The sequence below is a fragment of the Homalodisca vitripennis genome, chromosome X (genome assembly GCF_021130785.1).
Source record: "Homalodisca vitripennis isolate AUS2020 chromosome X, UT_GWSS_2.1, whole genome shotgun sequence".
Taxonomy (NCBI): domain Eukaryota; kingdom Metazoa; phylum Arthropoda; class Insecta; order Hemiptera; family Cicadellidae; genus Homalodisca; species Homalodisca vitripennis.
In genome coordinates this window covers 26553711-26581690 of record NC_060215.1, presented here as the reverse complement: position 1 = coordinate 26581690, position 27980 = coordinate 26553711, and the positions used below count along the sequence as shown (strand labels likewise).

General features: G+C 35.1%; 1 protein-coding gene across 1 annotated transcript; it reads left to right on the top strand.

Moving 5' to 3' along the window:
* Positions 1 to 27460, top strand: LOC124368821 (choline/ethanolamine kinase-like). Its single transcript, XM_046826222.1, has 8 exons — positions 1 to 163; positions 2753 to 2938; positions 6388 to 6616; positions 18259 to 18392; positions 20506 to 20622; positions 22761 to 23052; positions 24136 to 24327; positions 27215 to 27460. Exons 2-8 carry the CDS (start codon positions 2754 to 2756, stop codon positions 27284 to 27286), a joined length of 1221 nt encoding a protein of 406 aa, XP_046682178.1. The 5' UTR covers positions 1 to 163; position 2753; the 3' UTR covers positions 27287 to 27460.
* The last annotated feature ends 520 nt before the right edge of the window (positions 27461 to 27980 follow it).

Sequence of the window (27980 nt, the reverse complement as noted above, 5' to 3'; positions counted from 1 at the left end):
TATATCCTTAGTAAAGTGGCGTGCGCCGCTAGTCTATTGATTGCAACCAATCCACCCTGTTACCTCGAATCACATACAACAGCTGTGCACCTTTCATCGCAGCTTTCGTACTTCGCACCGACAGCAAAACAATTATACATGATATTGACAGTTCTACTTGGAGGTAATTACTGATATCTTTATTCTATTAGTTCTTACATTTAAGATTCATAAAGCATATGGACGTTTTATTGTACCAAGGTTCACAGGTTATTTGGTTAGGATTGTTTAGTAATTTAACTGCAGTGAAAACCATTGTAGCTCAACTACCTTTACCAAACCACTGAAAACTTGGTTTTTACGTAAAGTCAATTACATAACTGATACTACTTTTTCCTCATTTAGTATTTCGGTCTTAGACGCCTTATTAAGATCCCGATTCTTAATTAACAGACAATCGAAATCGAGCTTTCAATTTCCCAACTAAATCAATCGAAATTGTTGGAGACAGCGTCGGAGGGCCAGAGCAGGCATTTCGTGTTAAGAATATCACAAATTATGTTGCCAGTTTATTTATAAGAAAAGCTTGAAAGACCTGAAAATATTCATTCTACATTATGAAAGAAGACTACAACAAAAGTAGACATATGTAAGTAAGTATTCCAACGTATGTGTTATAAAATTGAGGTTAGTTTTGGGGCAATAGCAAGTGTTTAATACCGACTTTTGGTTGTAGAATGTTTTGTACTAAAGGCGTAGCTCTTTGAAATAACTTCCTGGAAAATATAAATAATAGGAAAACATTTGTATAGCAGTCCACGAGGCATTACAGGCATTTAAAGTAAGAGATTATGGCAACTTTTTAATCAGGCCCAATAAAAGGTCAAACAATTAAAAATGTGAAATTACTAGAGTAAGTGCATGAGCTGTAACTTTCCGAGAGTATTATATCTTTTTCATTTACGACTTAAAGAAATTATATTTTAAATTGGGTAGTACTTAAGAAAATTACACGTATTCAATAATTTTTCTAATGAAAATTAGTTTTGTTTACACAGGAAAATCATTTTACTCCCTTCAGCTACTTTTGAAGTGCATGCTTTAAAAGTGTATGTCCTTTTCTTCAACAGTTTTTCTATGTGCTTGATTGTAAGAATTTCCAGAGGTTTGCGTCTAATTCTTACCATTTCTCATGCAATAATTAAAAACCATTGTTCCTGTATTTCCTGTCTTCAAAAATGGTATCTTAAAGGGCTTTTAATCAACTTTAAAAATGATTCATAACAAAAATGGATTGCACCACCTCGAAATTCGAAATTAGAGAAATGAGCGAAATATAATAACAAGATGAAATCATATCTTTACATTGTCGTAGGACTTTTTAAAAAAAGATTAAACTCCCATTACAAAAATTATCATATATTTTGATCGGATGATAAATGGTTATAGCAAAGTAAACACTACGGCTTGACCATTCCCGTACCGCCTAAACAAAATATATGCTAGATTGCTAGATTAACTACACAATTAATACATTTTCTAACAGTTAAATCACATATTATATATCGACCGAGTTCTATATAGGTAACTTAAGACACTAAAGAACAATGTCATCTACGAATACAGGATATCCAAGCCGTATGATTTAAAAGAGAAGAAATAAATCACTATCATTAATATTTTGTGTGCGGCAGCTTCTTACTGAACAATAGATTCAATTTTGAATTTGTAGTGAGTGAAGATGATGGTGTGAATCAAAGCGTGATTCAACCCAAAACGAATTATTTGCTGATACTTGTTTTGCTCCATTTTGTGCTGTCAAAGTGTCTTAAAAGTGAACTCTCCTTACAATATACATTTTTATTTTGAAACCGTCTAAAATGGACACAGCTACAAATAAAAAAAATACTGCCCAGTTCTTTAAACATTTAAATGGTGATTTTCAAGATTAATTTAATTCCCATTAATTTAATTTTCTTACCGTCAAGATCTTTTAAATTATTTCCAATTCTTGGTTATATGCTCGTTTATTTGAGGGTGTGGAGGAACAATGATTATTTAAAAGTGGATTCTTGATTCAACTTTATTGAGAAATGTTTTTACTTTCATTCTCGCATTCCTAGAGGATATGATAAACAACGAAATTTGCAAGAATAATGGTTAATCGAGTCATCTATATTTTCTGCTTTTTGGTATTAACATCTCCACTATTACAGACTAAAAACCTGTCATATTTTCTTCATTTAAATGGTGAAAAAAGTAGAGGTTGGTTGCAAACCCTGACTTTAAATATATATATATATATATATATCGCCTTCAAAAGTGATATATCGTGGTAATTAGTGTTTCTAGTGTGTCCGAAATTCACATAGAACCACATTTCCATTATTAGGAAAGAACTACATTTGGAAAGAGTTCTCTGAAAGTGCTGTTTGTTTTTAAGAAATTTTATTTTATAACAATAATTTGTTTGTGTAACCTAATGTTTGAATTCCTATTATAACAGATACTATAATTTATTTAGTGAATATATTTTTACATTGTTAGTTTTTAGTTCCTGTCAAAATGTAACTAGACCATTACTAGTACTATTTTGTCTAACATGTGTTATTTAAATAACAAGATTTATTTTTATTCAGTAATGCATGATTTTAAAAACTCAAATTTCTTTCTGTTCTGTTCTTCATGGAGAGCCCTGTGCTAACATATTAGCTTATTAATGTTAGTAATTTATTCCGAGTGACACGAATCCTGCAATGTGTCAATGTTTTAGAATGTTAACCGTGGCTACTAAAGAAATAATAGCAGTGTCGTCGAGGCATAGTGACAAGGATGTCGGTTCTCCAGCGAGTTGTGCAGAGAGTCAAATCAGTGAGATTGCCTTCCGCTTCTGCAGAGAGTTTCTGCCAGGCTCGTGGCGCACCATACAACTCTCCGACTTGATATTTCACAAAATCAGGTAAAAATTGATTTCTTCTCATTCTTGCTATGTCTTGTTTGGAACTCTTTATTTGTTTATTAAAAAACGAAAAAATCGCTGAACGTCTTCGCGCCATACCAGAACATTCACACCATTTTGAACAAACATTTGCACTCCGATACATTGAAAACTGAACATAAGCAAGTTTATACTTGCGAGCCTAATCTCAACATAATTTATATTTTTTTGTATACTAAACTAACTCATTGTATGCAGCAGAGTTATTGACGTTGAAGCTCGTGCATGTTACACAGCAGGCTGTACAAACTTGCTAGCACAGCCTACTTGGAATTGTTACACACGATTCCACACTTTAATATTAAATGTAGGAGCATAGTTTCTCTATTTTGATACTAAAAGTCGTTATTTTCAATAAGATAGGACGCTGGGATTTCTCTGAGCATATAATTCCGAAAGGGGTTTCTCTAATACAGTAATTTTGACGTAAGAGGATGTAAAGATTTCTTTTATTATTGCCGTAGATTCATTCCTACAGTGCATAAAATGCGCCTATCTTTAACATTTTCTCTATCTTACACACTCATACATTGTTTCATCAAACATTATTTCATTGCTCTTGACATCAGACCATTTTTTTCCAACTAACAGCTCCAGCCAACCGTGAAACTAGAGTTCAGAAGTTGCTGGACTACCTGTTCCTAGTGGCATACTGGAGAATATTCTTGCCCTACGCCACAGCGCAGTTTGCTTTACAGTACAAGATCCCTTCAAGTATATAGAGACATGGCGAAGGTAGCAACCCAAGTCTTCAGACCATTGCTTTCCAACTAACAGCTCCAGCCAACCTGTGAAACTAGAGCTCCAGAAGCTGCTGATTTATGTTGCTGGTGGCCCCCTGTTCCTAGTGGCATACTGGAGAATATTCTTGCCCTACGCCACAGCGCAGTTTGCTTTACAGTACAAGATCCCTTCAAGTATATAGAGACATGGCGAAGGTAGCAACCCAAGTCTTCAGACCATTGCTTTCCAACTAACAGCTCCAGCCAACCTGTGAAACTAGAGCTCCAGAAGCTGCTGATTTATGTTGCTGGTGGCCCCCTGTTCCTAGTGGCATACTGGCGAATATCCTTGCCCTACGCCACAGCGCAGTTTGTTTTACAGTACAAGATCCCCTCAAGTATATAAAGTCATGGCGAAGGTAACAACCCAAGTCTTCTAATGACTCCTAAACGACTCTCTAAAATAAAAATTTTAAATGACTAACTTATTTCTTTCTAAGTCTTAATATGCCTACAAAATACTTTGAGGCACAACTCTCCAAACTAAGATTTCATACACCAGGTGAGAGTATCTCAGACTAACGGTATTGGGACTTCAGGGTATAGGCTCAAAAGAAAAAACGTTCGCTAGTTACGATTCTGCATTTGGTTTTTCTAGACCAGGTCTCTCTCTACGAATATATGCATTCCCAACAATGCAGGTTAGTTGGGTAAGGGCGTTCAAGTATAAAGTATCATGTTCATATAGGATGTATACCCTTAGCATTCACCACAATGGAGGATGGAGAAATCACGGTTACTTTTTACCACTCCAACCGGTTGATACTAGCGAGACAACCATGTATAATTTATACAGTCTGCAACTTTTTTGCACTGGTATCTCGATATTGAATTTGATTAATTTAGGAATGACATGAGATTTGAATAGCGTATACTGTTCTTAATTGGTATTCTACAATGTTATGAATTCATTAGTGCTGAATCAATCTGAAGAAGTACACGCACTGAATCAATCTCTATGCTACGCATTTCCTTCAGTTAGGACTGCATTGAATTCCCATCCAGACTGATCCTACATGAATTCATCGAAATGATGAGTGCTGTTCACACCAAGTTCTCTCTTCCTAGAGTGGATGAGCACGATCGCAAAGACCGATCTTATGGTTTTGGGTGTAAAATAGAGAATGATTGACTGCATTACTTGAAAGATTGTTTTTATTGGAAAATATGAATTAAAGACGTAATACCTTTTTTATTTCGTTCAATGCGATTGTTCGTTCACTAGCTGTTACCTTCAAATATTAAACAGAAGAAAAGACCATTCGATCCAAGTTTTCAGTTATATCCTAGCTACTAGAATTGAATTTAGTTGCTCGAAGAGAAGTAAGATGTTTTGTCACCATAGGCCATACATATTTTTTGTTGTGAACGATAATTCCAGTGTTTTCCTGTTCCCAGAACTGTTCTACTGGACAAATATAAAGCTTTCGGAAATTAATCTTTCTGTATCGGTCTTCAAAAATAATTTCGGTAATTGTGTTTCCGAAATCTGTATACATTTACGTACACAAACATTCTTTATATCTTACAAAGCAGTGTTCACATTTCACGTAGTACGTATCTTGTAACACGTCCCATATATACAAATTGTGTTTCACTGTAGTTATGAAGTAGTTTAGTGTTTGGTCACACGATAAGCACCCACGTTTTATTGCAGTTTAACGCATGGCCTTCGTGTGGGCGTTGGTCGCCATGCTTTAGTTCTTGCATTCGGAGTGTGCAATAACACCAGCAATCAAGATACTGTTGTAACATGTCATGAAGTTATGCCGGTTAAGATCAATTTAAGGATCGAGATATAAGTTAAGAGCAAGTGAATGCCGGTATTTGTAGTATCCATAACGACCAATGTGTCAAACTCTACACTGAATAATCGTATTGCTTTTTAAAAATATGATTGTTACATCGTGGAAATGAGAATTAAGATCTCTATCAAAATCTCTAATTGCAGTAATAACCTTGGTTCCAGCATAATCAAGGTCATTAATGAATAGAGGATACCCTTTTTGACTTTGAGAAACAGCCTTACCTTTTTCTCATCACCACGTTTACCGGCCTTGGTCTCCAGACTATGGTGTAGCTGTTATAAATGGAGAGGCTATAGCTTCAAATAAAATGCCACATTGACCCCGGGGTGTTTAATTACACTCGTTAATAGGTCAGACACACTGACTCACAAACCGATTACTGGAACGACTAGATTGCTGTAATTGTTTGACTAATTAAAGGTACTTGGCTTGAAAAATACGACACTTCTTTCTTTCATTCTTTCAACAGGCTATTATTAAAACAACGTGTTTTACTTATTTGGGAAAACGTCATAAACAAGAATAACCACTTGTGATACTATTATACACTTGGTAGATTCTATATAACAAAGAATTATAACAGAATAAAATAACTGTAAAGGAACAGTCAAGAAATATTCATCCAATTTTTATTATTATTGACTTTGTTTGAATACAAAATGTCAGACTGCGATGCAAATACTGGATTTCATAACACCGAACTATGTGACTATTCATGCATGCTGCATGATTACAGAGGTACAAGACATTCTGTTCCTTCTATTGTGTAGTAATAACGAGCCACTTCAACTTCAATGTCCTGTTCTCGTCCTTGTTCTAGTGGGGGACTGAGCAACCTGTTGTACTGCTGCGAGTTACCAGAGCACATTCCCGTCACTGAGGCAGAGCCCCGCAGGGTCCTGGTGAGGTTCTACGGCCAAGTGAACAGAAACAGGGCCTTAGAGACACTCATCACAGAATGTGTGATCCTCACCTTGCTGTCAGAGCGGCAACGCGGGCCTCGCCTGTACGGCGTCTTTCCAGGAGGCCGGCTAGAAGAGTATGTGGCCGTAAGTACAGTATTCATACGTTACACCTTGTCAGAGCGGTAACGCGGGCCTCGCCTGTACGGCGTCTTTCCAGGAGGCCGGCTAGAAGAGTATGTGGCCGTAAGTACAGTATTCATACGTTACACCTTGTCAGAGCGGTAACGCGGGCCTCGCCTGTACGGCGTCTTTCCAGGAGGCCGGCTAGAAGAGTATGTGGCCATGAGTACAGTATTCATACGTTACACCTTGTCAGAGCGGCAACGCGGGCCTCGCCTGTACGGCGTCTTTCCAGGAGGCCGTCTATGAAGAGTATGTGGCCGTAAGTACAGTATTCATACGTTACACCTTGTCAGAGCGGCAACGCGGGCCTCGCCTGTACGGCGTCTTTCCAGGAGGCCGGCTAGAAGAGTATGTGGCCGTAAGTACAGTATTCATACGTTACACCTTGTCAGAGCGGTAACGCGGGCCTCGCCTGTACGGCGTCTTTCCAGGAGGCCGGCTAGAAGAGTATGTGGCCATGAGTACAGTATTCATACGTTACACCTTGTCAGAGCGGCAACGCGGGCCTCGCCTGTACGGCGTCTTTCCAGGAGGCCGGCTAGAAGAGTATGTGGCCATGAGTACAGTATTCATACGTTACACCTTGTCAGAGCGGCAACGCGGGCCTCGCCTGTACGGCGTCTTTCCAGGAGGCCGTCTATGAAGAGTATGTGGCCGTAAGTACAGTATTCATACGTTACACCTTGTCAGAGCGGCAACGCGGGCCTCGCCTGTACGGCGTCTTTCCAGGAGGCCGTATATGAAAAGTTTGTAGCCGTAAGTACAGTCGCACATTCATTTATAATATTCCTGTAATGAATTAAAACTTTATGGAAGGAGATGGCCCGATTTTATTTAATTCACACTTTGCAAAGAAGAGAAATCATCCTTTGTATGCCTAAACAACACGAAAAAATAAAGTTTCCCATTTGTACTCTAAATAATTTTATGTTATTAGCCTGATAAATTAATTCAAGGATAAATCAACATCCATATAACTCCAACTAATTATAAATATTTACATAACCTGTTATGTTACGGCATGTTTCAGCAGAAAGAGCTTTGCATAACGAAATGAAACCTAGTCACTATTATCAATCCAGTGATAAAAGCATACCCATTAAGAAATATACCCACATGAAAATATTTAATGAAATGTTGATAAAATATTTAAATCTTAAGGGAACTACCATATCGAACCTGATCAACTAGTATTTACTCTTATTTAATCAGCTGATCACACTTTATCTCCCTTGCTTAATCAATTTCTAGGCACATTCTAATTACTTTTGATTCTTTTCATAAAATTTTGGATAAACCAAATTTTATTAGGTATGATAAAATATTTTCATATCTATAGACATTGTACATAATATATTAGGTACAAGCTACCTCACTTCTTTACAAGTTCAAAAATCTTTTTATTCCTTCATTAAATAGTGGTTGAGTTTATGTTAACCAAGATGTATATTGATGATGTGGGCTGATCAATTATTGTCGTACATTGCAATTGTCAATCTCAGATATCCACCCAAGATACCATAACATAGCATTGATATCGTTCGTTGGGTACGAACAAAAGTATTGCTCTGAAACGATTTTTGCATAGAGTGCCTAACAACCTTGTTATTAATATGGTGGCAACAGTACATGACAAAACGTATGAGTAATTGATAAGATCATGAATGACGTAAATTGTTAACCCGCTATTTTGTGTGAGAGAGTTAGAAAAGTGAAAGGGTTTAATTTGGCTAATCTGCTTCCGCTATAAAATATTGCGCCACAGTTGTTTTGAGTGTTCAGTGAAAAGTAATAAATGATTATAATTAGTAGTGAGTGAAGTGAATTAAGAAAATGTATTTAATACTTAATAAATTGAAATAATAACATTAAATTACTTTAATGCTTAACCTATGAATTCTGAACACAACGTACTTCACTTTCTTGGAGTGTTCCCGCACTTACACAAAAAATACACACATGAAATCTCAAACATCACATAAAACAGTTTGGATGTCACTAGAATCAACGGATATATTGTATGGAAAGAGGAAACATCTTCACAACAGGTCTGGTGAACTAAATGAAACACTTTGGATGACACATTTACCACACGAATGCACCGGTTGACTCAGCTGATGAGGTGGAGAGGAAGCGTGGTCAAAACAAAACTAGGTCGCATACTTGAAGGTTCTGCTTTGGTGAAGTTCACATTGAGTATTGCTCCAGAATGTGCAAATTCATATCTGCCATTACTGCCAAATACGCTGCTGCAATGCCGGGGGTTTTGGCATTATAGATGAGTTGAGAAAGGAGATATAGAGTTAGTTTCGGACAGGTATGGGTGTAAATACATTTCACAATTTTATATCATTTATAATATATATCTGATTCTAGAGGGATGTAGGAGTGTTCAGTTTTCTTATAAAGCACAGTGAAGTTGAATAGTCTCAGTCCTGATAAGTGGTTAGACACTTGCAGACTTTATACATAAGTTTGATGACCTGAATATCGGCAGTATTTACTTCTGAGATAGGCATGTATCAAAAAACGAGGCACTTTCCCACGAGTATTATTACCAAGCGGAGGATATGAACCATACCACTTGAGTTTCAACCACGAAGAATATCAGAAGAGTAAAGATTGCAGACCTTATTAGAAGTGGATGCACGAAATCTACGTTCCTATAACTACCTTGGTCCATTAGAAATCCGACGAGAATAAATCAGGGGAGTGGCGTGAATAAATAAATAAAGATTTATGTCAAGCGTTTCTTAGACTTATTTTTAGTTCAGAACGTCTCAATAACTAATCCAACTTTGGCGAAGCCACAGTATTCTTGCAAAGAAAGTACAAGACCAATAAGATTGGATTGCATGATGCCACGTGAAGCACAATCCAACATGGGATTTTGAGCGCCACTGATGTTATGCTAACCGTGAAGGTGTACCCATTTTTGGACATGCATAACTTTACTCATGACCATACGTCTTAGAGAATTAAAGTGAGGTTTGAAAACATGTAAGATTTTCAGTTGAGCCATTCCATATAATATGAATGAAAATAATTAAACGTGTTCAAACCGGCTGTGCTTCTAAATAAATATATTATATTATTTCGACCTCATTAATTGATCATGAGGCCATAAAACAGTGTGAGGCCAGAAAAAAGTCATTAGAATCGTGTGCAAATTGAATCCAAGAGATTCGTGCCGCGATCCTTTCAGAGACCATGTTTTTCCGATTTTACCGTGCCTCTATATCTTGGATGTTGCTCTGTATTGCCGATTCCGATGTGAGTTAGTGCGGGGCAGGGACGTCCACAGGTGTGATACTAGAGGTGGGTACAGCTACAGGATGCAATATCATAGAACACTGGCATTTGAACAACTTCCTTCAAAAGCTGGTGTCAGATTAATTAATAATCTCCCTGAGAGCATAAAAAAATGTCAACAACCCAACCCTGTTTAAAGCTCGATTAAAGGACCTTTTAGTGTCTGAAGTGTTTTACTCTGTAGATGAGTTCATGTTACGCCGCTGGGACCACTAATTTTTCGTAACTTAGTACCGATACTGAAGCGATGTATGAATGAGAGAGAGAATGTAATTTAATGTATGTATGCGAGCAATGAATGAATTTTAGAGTAGCAAACTGCAGGATTTTTAGCTTTATTTATTGACGTTTGCAAATGCAATGTAAAATTGTTTGAAAGGAATAAAAATATGACTGATTGGGTCCTGCCATTTCTCGATGAGATCAAGAGGTTCATCACATACTAACCTTTGCCTACACCGTGATGGATGCGAGAAAGCCACAACAGTCTTGAATTTGAGTGATGACACAAAATTTGTTGTTTGGTTTTAGAGTTTTGATGTAATACTTTTAGAAAAAGAACAGGCCTATCTCCTTTTTAGCCAATTCTGATCGTCTTCATGGTCCACTGGCCTGAGTGAGGATATATAAAACAGAATAAGAAGCAGAGTCGGTACAGTGCAGGGCTGGTAAAATTTGAAACTACCACAGACAGTATTTGAAAATGCACTGCCTAACTCGGAACCAAAGTCCATGCCTTAGATTGAACAACCACTGGCTCTCCATACAGTTAAATAAATTAAATTCATATGTGGATAAATGAATTACTGGTGGATAGCAAAGTTCTAAGATGGTAATGTTGGCAATAGTGTTTCCGAAGAGATACAGTGCTATTTCCTGTCCACAATATGATAACTGTAGATTGATTGTATGTAACCACAGCAAGATATAGTGTTATTTTATTTTAACAATATGATATTTCTTGATATGAATTACCATCAAAGGCCAAGCAAGTACACATCTTAAGAGCAGAAATTTTCAATAATTATATTCTAAAGTTATTTGTAAAACACACGAGTTAGTTATTGATAAGACGCCTATTGGACCTTGATTAGCTTATATTAAATGTAAATATAAACTACAGAAATCACATATATAAACATGATACTGTCCCTATATCTGGGACTAAGATTTTTTTAGTTTAAATAGCCTTGCTAAGATGATTTCAATGTAATAAATCTTTTGAGATTAAATGTAAACAGTATATCTTGAGTAGATATTAACGTTTCGAAAAGAAATCCAAGTGAATTACATACACTATGTAATCAAATTAGTTACCGGTAGATTAATTACAATCTTGTGATAATTATCTTACTAGATCAAGGACCTACATCAACTTAATTAATCTTTCATTGAGAGTGCTTAAATTCAATAACCTATTTATGTGCTGTATGTGCCATGAAACATAATAATCATGAAAAGTGATTAATACTCACAACATGGACTAACCTGTACACTTCACTGCAAATTGGAGAATCGATACAAATCAATGGATGCAAGCATCAGTTAAAAGTTAGACTTAGTGAGGTGATAAAATAAAGTTTATTCAAAACAGTTCAATATGTAAATGCATGTCAGGAAACTATACGTCCCTATCTACTATCTAATTCACTTCCAGATTTACTTATATTCCCAATCATAAGGTTACATGGAAGTAAATAAGCAAGACCCTCATAAAGTATCTTGATTCGACTTGTGAGCCTGCCCGTCTCACCGCCTATTGTGGATACGTTCCAATCATAAGGTTAGATGGAAGTAACTAAGCAAGACCCTCATAAAGTATCTTGATTCGACTTGTGAGCCTGCCCGTCTCACCGCCTATTGTGGATACGTTCCAATCATAAGGTTAGATGGAAGTAACTAAGCAAGACCCTCATAAAGTATCTTGATTCGACTTGTGAGCCTGCCCGTCTCACCGCCTACTATTGTGGATACGTCTCAATCATAAGGTTAGATGGAAGTAACTAAGCAAGACCCTCATAAAGTATCTTGATTCGACTTGTGAGCCTGCCCGTCTCACCGCCTACTATTGTGGATACGTCTCAATCATAAGGTTAGATGGAAGTAACTAAGCAAGACCCTCATAAAGTATCTTGATTCGACTTGTGAGCCTGCCCGTCTCACCGCCTATATTGTGGATACGTTCCAATCATAAGGTTAGATGGAAGTAACTAAGCAAGACCCTCATAAAGTATCTTGATTCGACTTGTGAGCCTGCCCGTCTCACCGCCTACTATTGTGGATACGTCTCAATCATAAGGTTAGATGGAAGTAACTAAGCAAGACCCTCATAAAGTATCTTGATTCGACTTGTGAGCCTGCCCGTCTCACCGCCTACTATTGTGGATACGTCTCAATCATAAGGTTAGATGGAAGTAACTAAGCAAGACCCTCATAAAGTATCTTGATTCGACTTGTGAGCCTGCCCGTCTCACCGCCTACTATTGTGGATACGTCTCAATCATAAGGTTAGATGGAAGTAACTAAGCAAGACCCTCATAAAGTATCTTGATTCGACTTGTGAGCCTGCCCGTCTCACCGCCTACTATTGTGGATACGTCTCAATCATAAGGTTAGATGGAAGTAACTAAGCAAGACCCTCATAAAGTATCTTGATTCGACTTGTGAGCCTGCCCGTCTCACCGCCTACTATTGTGGATACGTCTCAATCATAAGGTTAGATGGAAGTAACTAAGCAAGACCCTCATAAAGTATCTTGATTCGACTTGTGAGCCTGCCCGTCTCACCGCCTACTATTGTGGATACGTCTCAATCATAAGGTTAGATGGAAGTAACTAAGCAAGACCCTCATAAAGTATCTTGATTCGACTTGTGAGCCTGCCCGTCTCACCGCCTACTATTGTGGATACGTCTCAATCATAAGGTTAGATGGAAGTAACTAAGCAAGACCCTCATAAAGTATCTTGATTCGACTTGTGAGCCTGCCCGTCTCACCGCCTACTATTGTGGATACGTCTCAATCATAAGGTTAGATGGAAGTAACTAAGCAAGACCCTCATAAAGTATCTTGATTCGACTTGTGAGCCTGCCCGTCTCACCGCCTACTATTGTGGATACGTCTCAATCATAAGGTTAGATGGAAGTAACTAAGCAAGACCCTCATAAAGTATCTTGATTCGACTTGTGAGCCTGCCCGTCTCACCGCCTACTATTGTGGATACGTCTCAATCATAAGGTTAGATGGAAGTAACTAAGCAAGACCCTCATAAAGTATCTTGATTCGACTTGTGAGCCTGCCCGTCTCACCGCCTATTGTGGATACGTCTCAATCATAAGGTTAGATGGAAGTAACTAAGCAAGACCCTCATAAAGTATCTTGATTCGACTTGTGAGCCTGCCCGTCTCACCGCCTATTGTGGATACGTCTCAATCATAAGGTTAGATGGAAGTAACTAAGCAAGACCCTCATAAAGTATCTTGATTCGACTTGTGAGCCTGCCCGTCTCACCGCCTATTGTGGATACGTCTCAATCATAAGGTTAGATGGAAGTAACTAAGCAAGACCCTCATAAAGTATCTTGATTCGACTTGTGAGCCTGCCCGTCTCACCGCCTATTGTGGATACGTCTCAATCATAAGGTTAGATGGAAGTAACTAAGCAAGACCCTCATAAAGTATCTTGATTCGACTTGTGAGCCTGCCCGTCTCACCGCCTATTGTGGATACGTTCCAATCATAAGGTTAGATGGAAGTAACTAAGCAAGACCCTCATAAAGTATCTTGATTCGACTTGTGAGCCTGCCCGTCTCACCGCCTATTGTGGATACGTTCCAATCATAAGGTTAGATGGAAGTAACTAAGCAAGACCCTCATAAAGTATCTTGATTCGACTTGTGAGCCTGCCCGTCTCACCGCCTATTGTGGATACGTCTCAATCATAAGGTTAGATGGAAGTAACTAAGCAAGACCCTCATAAAGTATCTTGATTCGACTTGTGAGCCTGCCCGTCTCACCGCCTATTGTGGATACGTCTCAATCATAAGGTTAGATGGAAGTAACTAAGCAAGACCCTCATAAAGTATCTTGATTCGACTTGTGAGCCTGCCCGTCTCACCGCCTATTGTGGATACGTTCCAATCATAAGGTTAGATGGAAGTAACTAAGCAAGACCCTCATAAAGTATCTTGATTCGACTTGTGAGCCTGCCCGTCTCACCGCCTATTGTGGATACGTTCCAATCATAAGGTTAGATGGAAGTAACTAAGCAAGACCCTCATAAAGTATCTTGATTCGACTTGTGAGCCTGCCCGTCTCTCCGCCTATTGTGGATACGTCTCAATCATAAGGTTAGATGGAAGTTACTAATTAAACTATAACACTCCTTAATTAGTATTCATGTCTTTGTTGAATTCTTAAGGCTAAAACTTCATAAGATGTACTATGCCATTTGTTGTCAACGCAATTTGTTGAATTATACAATTGGCAAAAGATTCTTTTATTTTCCTCACAGTTTTTGGGTGGCTGGCCTCTCCGCGATTGCACCACAATTTAAAAAGTATTTTAGTTTGGTATAAGAGGAACGGTTGAAAACATTATATAGAATATATTTCTTGTTAGACAAATTATTGTTTGGTTTCATCATCTGAATCACTCAGTATTTTGCATTCTCCCTTATCTTCATTGTCCCATTTCCAGTTAGAGTCAGTAAACAAACCGCAATAAATCATTCGTAGAAATTTCAGCTGTTTACTTCAGCAGAAACACTTTTTACGTCGTTAAAGACGAGTATCTGCACACTGGTATATATATTTATCTATATTGCGACTGTAAATTATAATAATTATCCCACCACGAGGCAGATAACACCATCTCCCAGGATAACACTGCTAAGATTAGAACAAGTAATTATACTGTAATCTGCTTATCAGTATAATCTCCTAGTTAAGAATTCATTAACAGTTTTTTTTGTCAGTAATTCATTTTGTTTTGTTTATATTTTATTTGTATTTCATATTGACACAAATGATTCACAATGACACCTATCGTTATTGCTTTTTATTACGAACTGTTTACATAATGAAGCGTGATGGATTTATGATATTTGTTGGAGGGTTAAACCCTGAATTTTATATTTAATGTTGAACTGGGTATAGGGGGATTCATGACTTGAGATGAATCTTTGTATTGTTTATTATTAAAACTATCAATAATAAAACACGTACACAATGAATGTTGAGTTCTGCTCCAGTTCACCATCCACTTAGTGCAGCGTCTTTCTATTTCAACATCAGAGACATCTAGACTACAAACACGAGTGTAATCTAAATATCAATGAGACACTGTGGGAATTGAAATGTAGCTGAACTCAATATTCGCATTGAGTTAAAATCCATCCCACCACAGTTACGTTATGTGTTCATACACAACGTTTTAGAACATTTATGTAGAACACTACTAGATAGATAGACAATAAGTAAAGAGATACAGAAACGGCAAAGGTACATATTTTATGACTCAAACTTAAGATTTTGCCTAAATTCTTCAAGCACCCTGTTATCTACGTTTGTTTGAATAGGGAATAGGGATAGGGAAACACTCACCTCTATCCCACAAATAGTTTACTTGCCAAAGACAACTGGTCAGTCAACCATTCAGTTAAGATTTAAGTAAATCCATCAAACACTTGTTATTGGATCCCGATATGTAATTTTAGAGAATATTTACCTAGTGTACAGATAAGACACATACTGGTATATTTGGTGTAACACAATTTACCACTGAACTCAACTTATCTCGTACAAGGTACTGATGAATTATAACAGGTCTTATAATTATTGGTCTTACCTAACTTATTGCCAAACACTAAGTGATGTTAACTCTTATAGATGAACCCTCTCAGCTGAAGAAAGTGAATCAAACTCTACCATAAAGTTTTCCTCTATACAGTGTGTGTCCAAGTCTTCTCCTTTAAAGGTGTAGACCTTAATTTTTGAATAATTCAGAATATTCAAATCTCTCTTGGGGATAAGTAATACATCATATGAGGACGTTTTCATCAATTTCAAGGTAATCCCCTCTCACTAAAAAATGCATTCTGGGGCGACTAAAAGATTTTGTGTCATCAAGTGATACCTTGACTTAAAAGTATTGTTGAGACAAATCCAACAACACAAGGAAAACAAAATGGGTACCATTTTAATCAAACAAAGGTAAAAAGAAACTATCAATTGGACACTATGATGGATAACATTAACTTACTTACTTACTGCCGGGGCGTAACAAATCTCAGTCGATTCTTTGCCTCGTCTATGAGCCTCTTCCACGCCACCCTGTCTTCCGCCAGATCCACAGACCCTCCACACCGGGTCACATCTTCAACCACTTGATCGCACCATCTTATCTTTGGCCTACCCAAAGGGCGCCTTCCTGTCGGTACCGCCTGGTAGACCTCTTTTAACCTTGTGCCCTCCTGTCTCCGATGTACATGTCCTAGCCAGCTAATTCTCTTTGCCTTCACCAAAGCCACAATATCAGGATCTTGGTATACATTGCGTAATTCTCTATTTTTTCTTATTCGCCACACCCCTTCATCACATATTGGTCCAAATATTTTTCGGAGAACTTTATTCTCAAAAACAATCAACCGCCCCTCATTTTTCTTCGTTAATGTCCATGTTTCACTTCCATACATTAGGACTGGTTGAATGATTGTTTTATAAATTCTTATTTTGGAGCATTGTGACAACAATCTTGACGTAAAGAGTCTTGTACACGCCCCAAGACACCTATTTGCATTAGCTAATTTGCTTTGTATCTCTATATCCTCCACGTTTTTGCTGTTTATTGTTACACCCAAATATTTAAAACTTTCTACACAGTCAATCGAGTAGTTGTCAATGCTTAAGTTTGTTCTCACATTTCCAGCATGTCTTCCAAAATGAATAATTTTAGTTTTATCTTCATTTAGCTCTAAGCCTACTGTTTGACATTCTTTAATAAAACTTTTTGTTAGTGTGGAGAGGTCATCCAAACTTTCTGACAAGATCACTACATCATCCGCAAATGCCATTATGTTCAGGTCCACTCCTAATTTAACCCCTCTTTGTAGTCTTTTAACTTTTTGTAATGCCTCTTCCACAGCCAGGTTGAAGAGAGTGGGAGAAATCCCATCTCCCTGTCTTACTCCAGTAACTTAGAAACCTTTATTTTGATCATTCTCTTTGTTTTATCAAGATCTTTTAAATGAGGTGTCATATGATTGGACTACTGTTGAAAATGTTTTACTTACACGAATCCCCATACCTCCATTTTTGGGGCGTTAGAAATATTTTTATATACCAAATTACTCCAGCTTGCGTTATGTAAACATGCACTGAAATAATAATTCTTGATTTGCAAATGAGAAACAGGACTTTTGTGGTATATCAAAAATACCTTCAACTAACAGAGTGGAATGTTGACAAAAATTGATAAAAGAAGATTTTAGGTATGTCAATGTAAATGGGATGTATCAAAAGCATGGAAACTTAAAGAATTTTTTCCCTTCTTACCATGTGAAAATTCAGGAAGTCATCCTACAAGGATAAGGTGAAAACTTGTGGTGTGTTGTCAGAAAAAAAATAGAACATAAAATAGAAAATAGAATAGAAAAATAGAGGCTGTTTAAAAGTTGAATACTAAGCCACATATTGTTTCACAAATGAATGCTTAAACAAATTTATTTAGGATTATGGGAGCTAAAAATACTATGTGCCTTAAGTGTAGTGTCTTAAAAATAAATGTACGCACTTTTAGGAAGAGATGTAAATTAATTTTTGTTAACCTATTATTACCAAAAAATAAAGCAAAATCGTATAACCTTTGTACTTATGCTTACACGGCTTGTATAAGGACTAAGATCTACGTTTTCCGATTCACAGATTGTCAAAACATTGCTTACACAATACAATTCTTAAAATACTTTGGCTTTCTGTGGATTAATCTTCAGTCGGACTTAGCTGAAGATGACTTTTTACAGCAAGTTCGAAACATTTAAGGAGTTCAATTGCTCATTTTCCAATGCATTAGATGTGGTGCGAACCAAAAAAATTAGATGTTAAATAGTCTAATATTGTAAATAAACTTTAACCGAATACCCTACTTATTTATTTACAATTAATTTTGAAATAATAGGTAATTACTGAGAAAATGGTTTCTTCTCTGTGTAAATGCAAATTGTAATTAGTAGTTTACACATCTTATAATATATTAATTTCGTTAATGTTTTGTTTGATCACTTTATCGTTTTGTAGGCTAGACCATTGATGACTAAAGAGCTGGCCCATCCCAATGTTAGCAGTAAAATAGCACAGAAGCTGGCCACTATACATTTGATGGATGTGCCGATGAACAGAAACCCTACCCGAATGTGGGACTCTATAGAAAGGTGAAGTACAATCCAAGTATGTTTAAAATCTTTTGATCAAATATTCAATCTACGAGTGCAGCTGATTGATCAGATTCAGCATCTACATTTGTAGGTCCATAAACTTGCTGAAATAAATTTGTCTATGAAACTACAATTGAGTCAAACTTTATTCTAGCAATCAGTAATCAGACTTTGATGTAGAGTTTTGCGCTCTATGCTTTATACTAACCTCAGATTTTGAGGTTTTGAGCATAATTTGTTGTGTCTGAATTATGATCATTATACCAAATCAAGTTTTCAATATCATATATTTATTTATCATAAATTGATGCAATAAATTTTGTCAGCCTTATATTGTTACAATAATTAAGTTAGCGCTGTAAATAAAATGTAAATTTTGTTCTTATCTACTTTAATAACAATTTAAATTGAATAAAAAAGGTTGACATGAATAAAATACCAAAGAAAAAAACAGATAAATAAACTTACAGAAATAATTGGTGTCAATAGAAAAATGCAATATATAAAATTTAAGACACTTTTATTATTCTATCTGTTTGGGATTCAAATGTAAAAGATTTTACTTAAATTTTCCATCTGTTTTAGGTAGTCTTAGAGTTGTAAAATTGCAAAAAACCTGTAAAAGCATTGACTGTACAAAACATCTGTAAATGTTATATGTGAAAATTCTATTCCAAAGTGCTATTCCAATAAATGCTGGAAGTTCTTTTTCTTAAGTTGATCTAGTTAATTAGTTTTAAACCAGTGTAATAAATACATTGTACGTTTCGATCAAAATGTTTTCTAATTTCTCGTCCTGACTGAACTAAGATCATATCTAATATGAAAAATTTAACTTAAACAATTCTTCAAATACTGTTGAGTAAGATGCAGACTTTTGATAAAGATCAGTTTTTCTTCAGCTCAAACAAATAGAACAGAAAGAAATCCACTAAAATAATAAAAGGTAATCATTATAATCAAGCACTAATGTTGTTAAGTAGTTCTTCTATTAAGAGGCTAAAAGCTAACTTCACCTTTATTTTTTCTCATAACCAATGATTTATATATAACAAGGTCAATATTTCCTATAATGTCAGTAAGGAGAGACCGAAATGAAAGTTGAATGAGGTGAAATATTGGTAGGCACAAAGTTGGGACTATTTGCAGACTATGAAGAGAAACAGAGGCCGGTGCACACTTTTAGTATTTGAGCATTTATTTTGGAATACATTGCTGTTTTATTCAACCCATCTATTTATAATTGTTTAGTTTCAATACACCCAGTATGTCCTAATTTACGCCAGATAATGTGGAGGAATTAATATCTAAAACATTACTAAGCAAATTTAACATTAAGCAAAATTACTGATCCCATTGTGACCTTTGATCATTATTTAGTTTATCTTTATTGGAAGAAACAGTAGTGTACTTTCAACATGTTATCCTTAGTTAAATGAAGAGTGAAAGTGCTGCAAAGTCAACACTTTAATTTGTTTAAATTACGCATACAAAATGTGTTTTTTATTTGGTCAGTATTAGGAGAGAAAACAAAAATGCCTAAACACTTAGACTACTTCATTGAGTATAGACTTGGGGAGAAGAATGGGTTTGGCCGAACATGTTGTTTTTGTCAGTCCAATACCCATAATTTTTGGACAAATGGTGGAATTCTTTAAGGCGTATGGTATAAAGGCATATGGTATACATTTTACTCGTTTATGGAAAGTTTGTACATAATTTTTATTTAATAAAAATTTAATGAAACTTGAGGCGGTCTGATACGTAATAATAAATAAATAGCACAAAAGATTATACGAATTATCTACTGAAACACTTTCTACTACTGATTGTGAATAAGTTATATTTATAAGAGACATAATTTTTCTGACATGAAATCTGGCTGAAGAAGTGTTGGGTCTGCAGTAATCTCAGACACTGACATATTAACATATGGTTTAAATGTGACAAATGGATTCAAAGGATAGAGTTCTTGGTGGAGCAGCAAGTGACAGATAACCGAGAGCTCACCACCATGATAAAGAAGCTGAGAGAACTGGATGTGCGCAAGGAACTGGTCTGGTTTAGGTACAGGAAGTAATCATGTTGATGTATGGTTTGATTATGACAGGTGGATTCAAAGGATAGAGCACTTGGTGGAACAGCAAGTGACAGATAACCCAGAGCTCACCACCATGATAGAGAAGCTGAGAGAACTGGATGTGCGCAAGGAACTGGTCTGGCTCAGGTACTGGAAGTAATCATGTAAATAAGAATAAGAATATGTTTATCGTCGTTCAGGCTTACAAAAGCGTTGACAAAGTCATTCAAATTGGGCAATATTGACATGTCACTAACCTACTTAATTAAATAGTACAGCAATACTTAGATTAAAGTTATAATTAATAAGTAAAAAAAATAAAAACCGTTTAAAAGTTATTGGTTAATACAATATCACAAACTTAATCTCTATGAAAACTAGAGACCAAAATAACAATAGTATAACAACTTATACATATACAAACAAAACAAATTTATTTCATAAAATTAGACAGACACTTATTGTAAAACATTAATAAATAATTAAGCACAGTTGGACAGTATAAAAACTAAATTTAAAAATTGATCACAGACACTTTGAAAAATTCATGTAAAGAATAAAAAGGATTGTTGGGTAACCACTTTAGAAAATATTTGTTTAAATATTTTCACTGAATGCCCACTTATAAGGTCATTAACCTTATTACTTTCAGAGACAATACAATGTGACTTGATAAAGATTTTCTTAATCCTATGGTACTCAAACACTGCCTCTTTCTTATTACGAGTATCGTGGTCATGAATTTCATTTGTACATTTTAACAAGTCATGATTCCTCAGAATGAAGGTAATCAAATCAAATATATATATAACAATAATGTTAACAATGCACATCCTCAATATTTTAATTGCAATATCGAAACTTCAACACCAAATGACAACAAACTTGATGAAACTGAATGTTACCGTAGTTTTTCAGCAATTCAAAGACGATATGTGTTGATCTTTTTTTATTTTTTTGGAGTAAAGAGCAGTGGTTTTCAATTATTTATCAAGTCCTCAGTACAAGAGAAAGTATTTTCAGTGTCCAAAAAGACAAATGTGGTTCTCAGTGGCTATTTCAGAACACTTACTGAGTAAAGAGGCGGTTTTGTGAAAACGGCCGTCTGTCTGTACCTAGCATTGACAGTTACCTAATTAATGGACTGATTTTTACAAAATTTAAGATACAGGTAATGTTGAAATACCTTTGAATTTTTTTATGTTTACCATATTTACTTCAAAACATGTAATTTTGTTAAAAACAAAATAAAAAATATATTCTGATTTAGTTTTATTATTTATAGCCCATTATGGCCATTAGTAGTTCAAGTTTTTTTTAAAGAATTAACTTGATAACTTATACTGATAATGTGAATTACTATAGCAATAATACAACGTTAAACATTTTCAGTCCTAAAATGACCAAACCTTCTTGACTGTTAATTTTGTTAGCATCTAAAACATGTAAACAATATAGTCTAAATGTACACATTTTATAAATTTTAAAAGTAAAACAATAAACCCTTTGTTCTAAAATTATATGGCCGGTGTAATTACAAACATTTAAATGTTCCACTTCAAACCAAATCGAAATATTGTAAACAAAACTGAAATCTTTAAATGTACTTTGGTATTCAGCCATTGAATGTTCGGCTTAACATCAGTTGACTGAAGATGTCTCTCCCCAGAAAGGCTGAAATATTTAAAGATTTTTAATTATTTTAAGATTGTTTCGACAGTCTGAACTTGAACAGTCACAAACACCGGTTTTCTGACAATAACATACACTATACTAATTAGTGTTGTGTTTAGTGTTTTATTAAGTGCATGTTTTAGAGTTACTGAAGTTGACACACAACATGGTGGTTGTGATTCCTGACTAACGCGTGTCACAACGCTCTGGTATGATTTGTTTATTTTAACCTAGTTTGTAATTATGTGTTAGGTTAGTTATTTACCTGAAGAAGAGATCAGATTGCAGATCTCGAAACGTAGTGATACTGATTTTGTATCACTAAATAATGTCAAATGTCCGGAAAAATCCTGTTTCCTTCACAATCCTTCCATTGTCAAAGAATTTTATACACTGTCTTTGAAATAATGCACTGAATATGTATTTTTATTGTTGTCTTGCAACATCAGAGCTGAAATTATATGATAACAATAGAAGAACTGAATAAAATTCCATTTTATACATTCAATGGGAACAAAGTTGAATAGAAACTAATTTAATTCACCAAAGTATAAACTTTAACCCACATTAAGAAGAACAAAAAGATACTGACTGTTCTCTGTGCCCTGTAGGAAGTTCTTGGAGAAAGTAAAGTCGCCAGTGGTGTTCTGCCACAATGACATGCAGGAAGGTAACATCCTCCTGAGGAATGGAGACTCTGAGGGCGGCCAGCTGATTGAGCCGGCCCTCGAGAACATCACTGTGGACGACCTGGTAGTGATAGACTTCGAGTACTGTGGATACAACAGGCGTGGCTTTGACCTGGCCAACCACTTCGTGGAGTGGATGTACGACTACAAGAACGATTCCCACCCGTACTTCTGGTCTAGGCCAGAGAAAGACCATGCCTCTGTGAAACAGAAGGTGAGTTTACTAGATCTGGGGTCCATCACTTTGTTGACTGCATATTAAGATATACTTGTTGTGACCTCCAACATCGTATGTGTTGTAGGTACAAAATCAATTTTGAAAATTCTACAAAATTATAATCAGGTCCTAGAGATAGTTAAAGATTTGAATTTCTACTTAGTTGCACATAATTAACTCCAAGTCAGTTTTTAATTAATTATTTTAATACAATTTTTAGAATATATTCATAATTGAGAGGCGAATTCAAAATTGAATCCTTGTTTTTCGCATGTATACTGAGTTAGCACACAATTGTTACCATATTCAAGTTCTAATTTTGAAGACACTGATATATGTATATTCCCTGCCACAAAATATCAGTTACACGTATTCATTATGTATTTATTATTTACGCATAAAAGTATTCATTTATTTAAATGTCCTAAATTTGTCTCGTAAGGGCCCTCAAATTTGATTGGCTTCTGTAAGTCTCAAATTTTGAGGGAGCAAACATAAGTAAGGGAGGTGTGAAGGTCCTTTTAGGACTATGTGCGGAGAGTTCTCTTCTCAAATCATAAGAAATTTCAAAAATATAAAGTAAACTTATTTGTTAAACGCAGTATTAATAGGGAGATTTTTTAAATGTTGAGTGTTTAATTTAAATATTGCAGAATACATTATATTGTGAGTTAAATGACGATGACTCCACTATATTTTAATTGACTGAATATTGTAAAATGATGCAAACTAAGGGGGTTGTACCATTACCATTTTGTACCTAATTTTCTTAAATATTTGAAGACTGAAACGCTGGCTTCGAATTATTTTCCATCTGGGTTATAATGCATGCTGCATTTTATAGATTTGACAAAATTAATTCGAAGGCTCTGGAGATCTGTAATATTTGGGGAAACCATGGAGATGTTACAAAACTATGGTAGTAATAACATCCTCACTTCTCAGGAATAACATCACTCACAGATTGAAAACTGAAAATATATATACGTGCCAGCTACTTAAACTGACAATTTTTCCAATTTTCCTTCAAGATAAAGCCATGACGATTAATGAACTAATTATTGTTTGCAAACAATGCAGGAATGGTTTGTTGAAGCATACCTGTCCACACTTGCCGATTCACCCAGCTACCGGAAGAGGCCTGAAGACACATTGGAACACATCCTTATAGAGATAGAGTTCTACACTTTGGCGTCACACTTCTTCTGGTCTCTGTGGAGCGTTGTCTCCAACTCCAACACCTTAAATCGGGCCGTTGAGTTTGACTACTGGGTAAGATACCAAAACATTATGCAACGATAGTGTAAATACAAATTTAGCTTAAAACTGCTAGCATGTACCGAAGTGGTCTCAAAGGAAATACAAATGGGAAATTTTGCTACAACTAGCATTTTATATAGGTAGACGTGGAATTTGAACATTGAACAATAAACATTTCTTGGGTTTACGGAACTTGAGAATTTTGTATTAATACATTGTTCAAGCACAATACACTCCTGTTATTTTAACAATAATATACCATCTGTAGGGTGGTTTTATTGATATTCACTACAACCAAAAACCATATTTTAAACAGACGAAAAATTAAATAAATTTTAAAACATTTGTAAGACGGATAAATGAATCCAAAGAAAGTTTGCATGTACCTCCAACGATAAAACAATGCGTTAGTTGAGTTAACTTTATAATAAATAATTGTTTACTACTACCTCTATGTATCAAATCACCCAATCATCCATTTACATAATTTTCCAACTCACATGATACTTGCGGCAAAGATTGCATAATGCATGCCAGTTCCACAACATATACCACGCCCCAGCTCTAAAGCGAGAATGTAAACCAAAATGTCTGTTGGTATCAGGGACTGCATTCCACAATCACCAAGCAGATGGTGAATGATTTATTGAAATAACTTGAAGGGTGAGTAAAAAAAGTCAGAGCGTAATATCACAGTAATTAAAATGCAGTAAAGCCAGATATCTGCTAATATTCAGTTGTAAAAATAATACAAAACGTTTCAGAAAAAAACTTTTCTATCAAAGACCATAATATCTTGTTCAGTCCATTCCAGGTGTTTTGTCATTATTAATCCAAGGTTATCTACATTGTGGTAATATTCCAACTCTTGATCGCTGAGATTATCGTGTTACAATAATAAAATCAATTTTACTAATGTTTCGAGTTGCCGCCTATCTAGTTTAATTCTAGCCGAGTTTTAATAGTGTCTGTAAACGTAATATACAATTGTTTCACCAGTGTTAGGTATCGTTATTAGCAACACAGGGTGTTCATGTATTCTGAGAAAAATATTTGTTTGTAACTCATCAGAATTTAAGTGGAAAATGGATGGCAAGTTCTATTGTATTCAGAAAATAAATAACAGTTGTAAGTCAACGAAAACAAATACATACTAAGAAAAGCGATTTATTACCAAAGGATCTCTGTACTTTAAACTATGTTCCTGCATAACTACCAACAGTTATTTAGATAGATACCCGTCATAGTGTTGTGCAAACTTTTGTATCCTTCATAACAAAAAGATGCTGACCATGACAATTTAAATAGTGACATTCTTTGATCTCATCATTGTTAAACAAGGTTAGATTTTCAGGTGGAAAAAAAGGAAAAAGAAAGCAATAGTAACTAGGATGCAACAAGATCTGAACTGTTATAAGTTGATCCCATCCATGGTTCTCTAAAGTTTGTTGTGTCACATTTGCAGTAAGGGTTTTTGTGCGTTTCCATCGGCATAGACTAAGGAATGTTGGTGGTGGATGAGAATTTCATCGCAGATATTCTCTATGTGTTTCACAGTAAGCATTGGTAAAATGGTCTACAAACCTTGGGAAATACTATACACAGAATAGAAGTTGTCAACTTATAGCTTCTTGAATTTTCCTCATCACATAAACCAGTTCATCAATAACCAAACATGGATGCTCATAACGCAAATTTCAAGCCCATAGTTCTCCTTACCACTGAATCACTCTTCTCATTTTGTCCACACACCTAACAGGCCTAGACCTGTTGATGAATTTAAACTGGATCAATACTCTTCTCAAGTAAAAGAATTACAGATCCAATCTCTCGAAAGGCATGATTTTCAATTAACTGTGACACTACAAACAAGCGCCTTGAAGCAAAACCAAGTACCGCAACTAACACGCGTTAGTGAAATTGTTACAGCAATTATGGAAAACCAATAATTACGAAAAAGAGAATTACCAATACTTTCTTACGGATGTACGTTGTTTCATTACAACATTTTTTAAACCAAGAACTTTTGGCACAAACCAGTGGTTTTAATTTATTTTCTGAATATTAATGATTAGCTTTCCAAGTTGATACATTACAAAATTCATATCTCCTACTAAAAATTCAGGAAAACGTAAACCAAGAATTTAAAAAGTTTAGTGTTGCATTCATCTATGAACTCAAATTTATCAGTAAGTTGGAAAATGAAAATAAAGATCAACCCCCATAAAATAACTTTTTACCCCTAACAAAAATATAAATTAAGGTTTGGTGTCTCTATTAGAAGATACAAACTTTTGTGTGATTTTTTTGTTTTTAATTTTTTAAATCCTTGTACATCTGAGCATATTTAAATTTTAGTGTTTTTTCTCCAAACACTCAATAATTCCAAACCTTATAACTCTTGTATTGGTCAAAATGAAATAATGGGCTTCAAATACCTAAAAAACTAATAAAAATAAAAAATTGTGCCAAAATTATTAGATGTTTGTGACCTATCTAATAACATATTGCACTTAAATATTTTACACAAGTGTATACCTCCCAAATTTTCAATACCCCAAAAGTAGATCCCATAGACCTATATATGAATATAATAATATAATCCTAAATAAGTTTTCTTTTTATAACTGAAATGATTCTAACATTAGCATGGGAGAAGGGAACTTTGATTACCATGTATTATTGGCCATAAATTTTTTAACGTGTTTGTAATCTATTTCTGCCATCCAAGGCACCCTGAAAAACAGGTGTTCTAATCTAATTATAACCTTGCTTTATCTGACACTACTTTCTTATGACTTCACCCATTGTTAAATGATGACTTAAAACCAGTCATAAAGTTGAATTTTATTCTTTTTCATTTGCAAGGAATCCGATTAAAATTTGTTTACTGTTTCAGTGTTACGGTGAAAGCAGATTCAAGGAATATTACAGTCACAAAGCAAAGTTGCTGAAGCATTCTATAAGGTAGAGTCAGCATCCAGACTCGGCTTCAGCTATCACTGCAGCAGAGAGACACGGCCGAGCCAGCAATAACTTGTTATTCATGCTGATTTATTTTGTTCATGTAGAATTATAAAATGAAAATACATTTAATGTAAAGCTTTAACAACCTTGTACATTAAAAATATTATTTATATATGTATTTCATTATTGTTTTAGTGTATATTTATTTTAGTTCAATCCGCCTTATTTAAAAAAATAAAGTATATTTTTTCAAATTTGTATAATTTTCCTTAATAAATGCTAAAAATGTATAGATTTATTACAGTTTTTAATACAAATACTTTGCTTTGCACAAAAACAAAGTTCCTACACAGTCAATCCTCTGCTATATATTACAATAAACACAAGTGTCCATTCAAAAGACTTAAAAGTTAAAGAAAATTACTTGAGAAATTTATTGGTATAATTTATTATGACTTTCAGCACACACAGATGGAAAAATATTGTAATTTTAAGTTTAAAATGTAGGAAGTAGTAACTACATTTTAAGCCTACAATTTAAATAATAGGATGCAAGACGTAAATAAGTTAGATTGTTTTTCTCAGTGAAAAACAATATTTTGAACAGATATTTACATGTAAATATAGTTGTAGTTTAAGATTTTTTGGAAATGTCACTGAATAAATCAAAATATATTGAAGAAAATACCAAAAAAGGG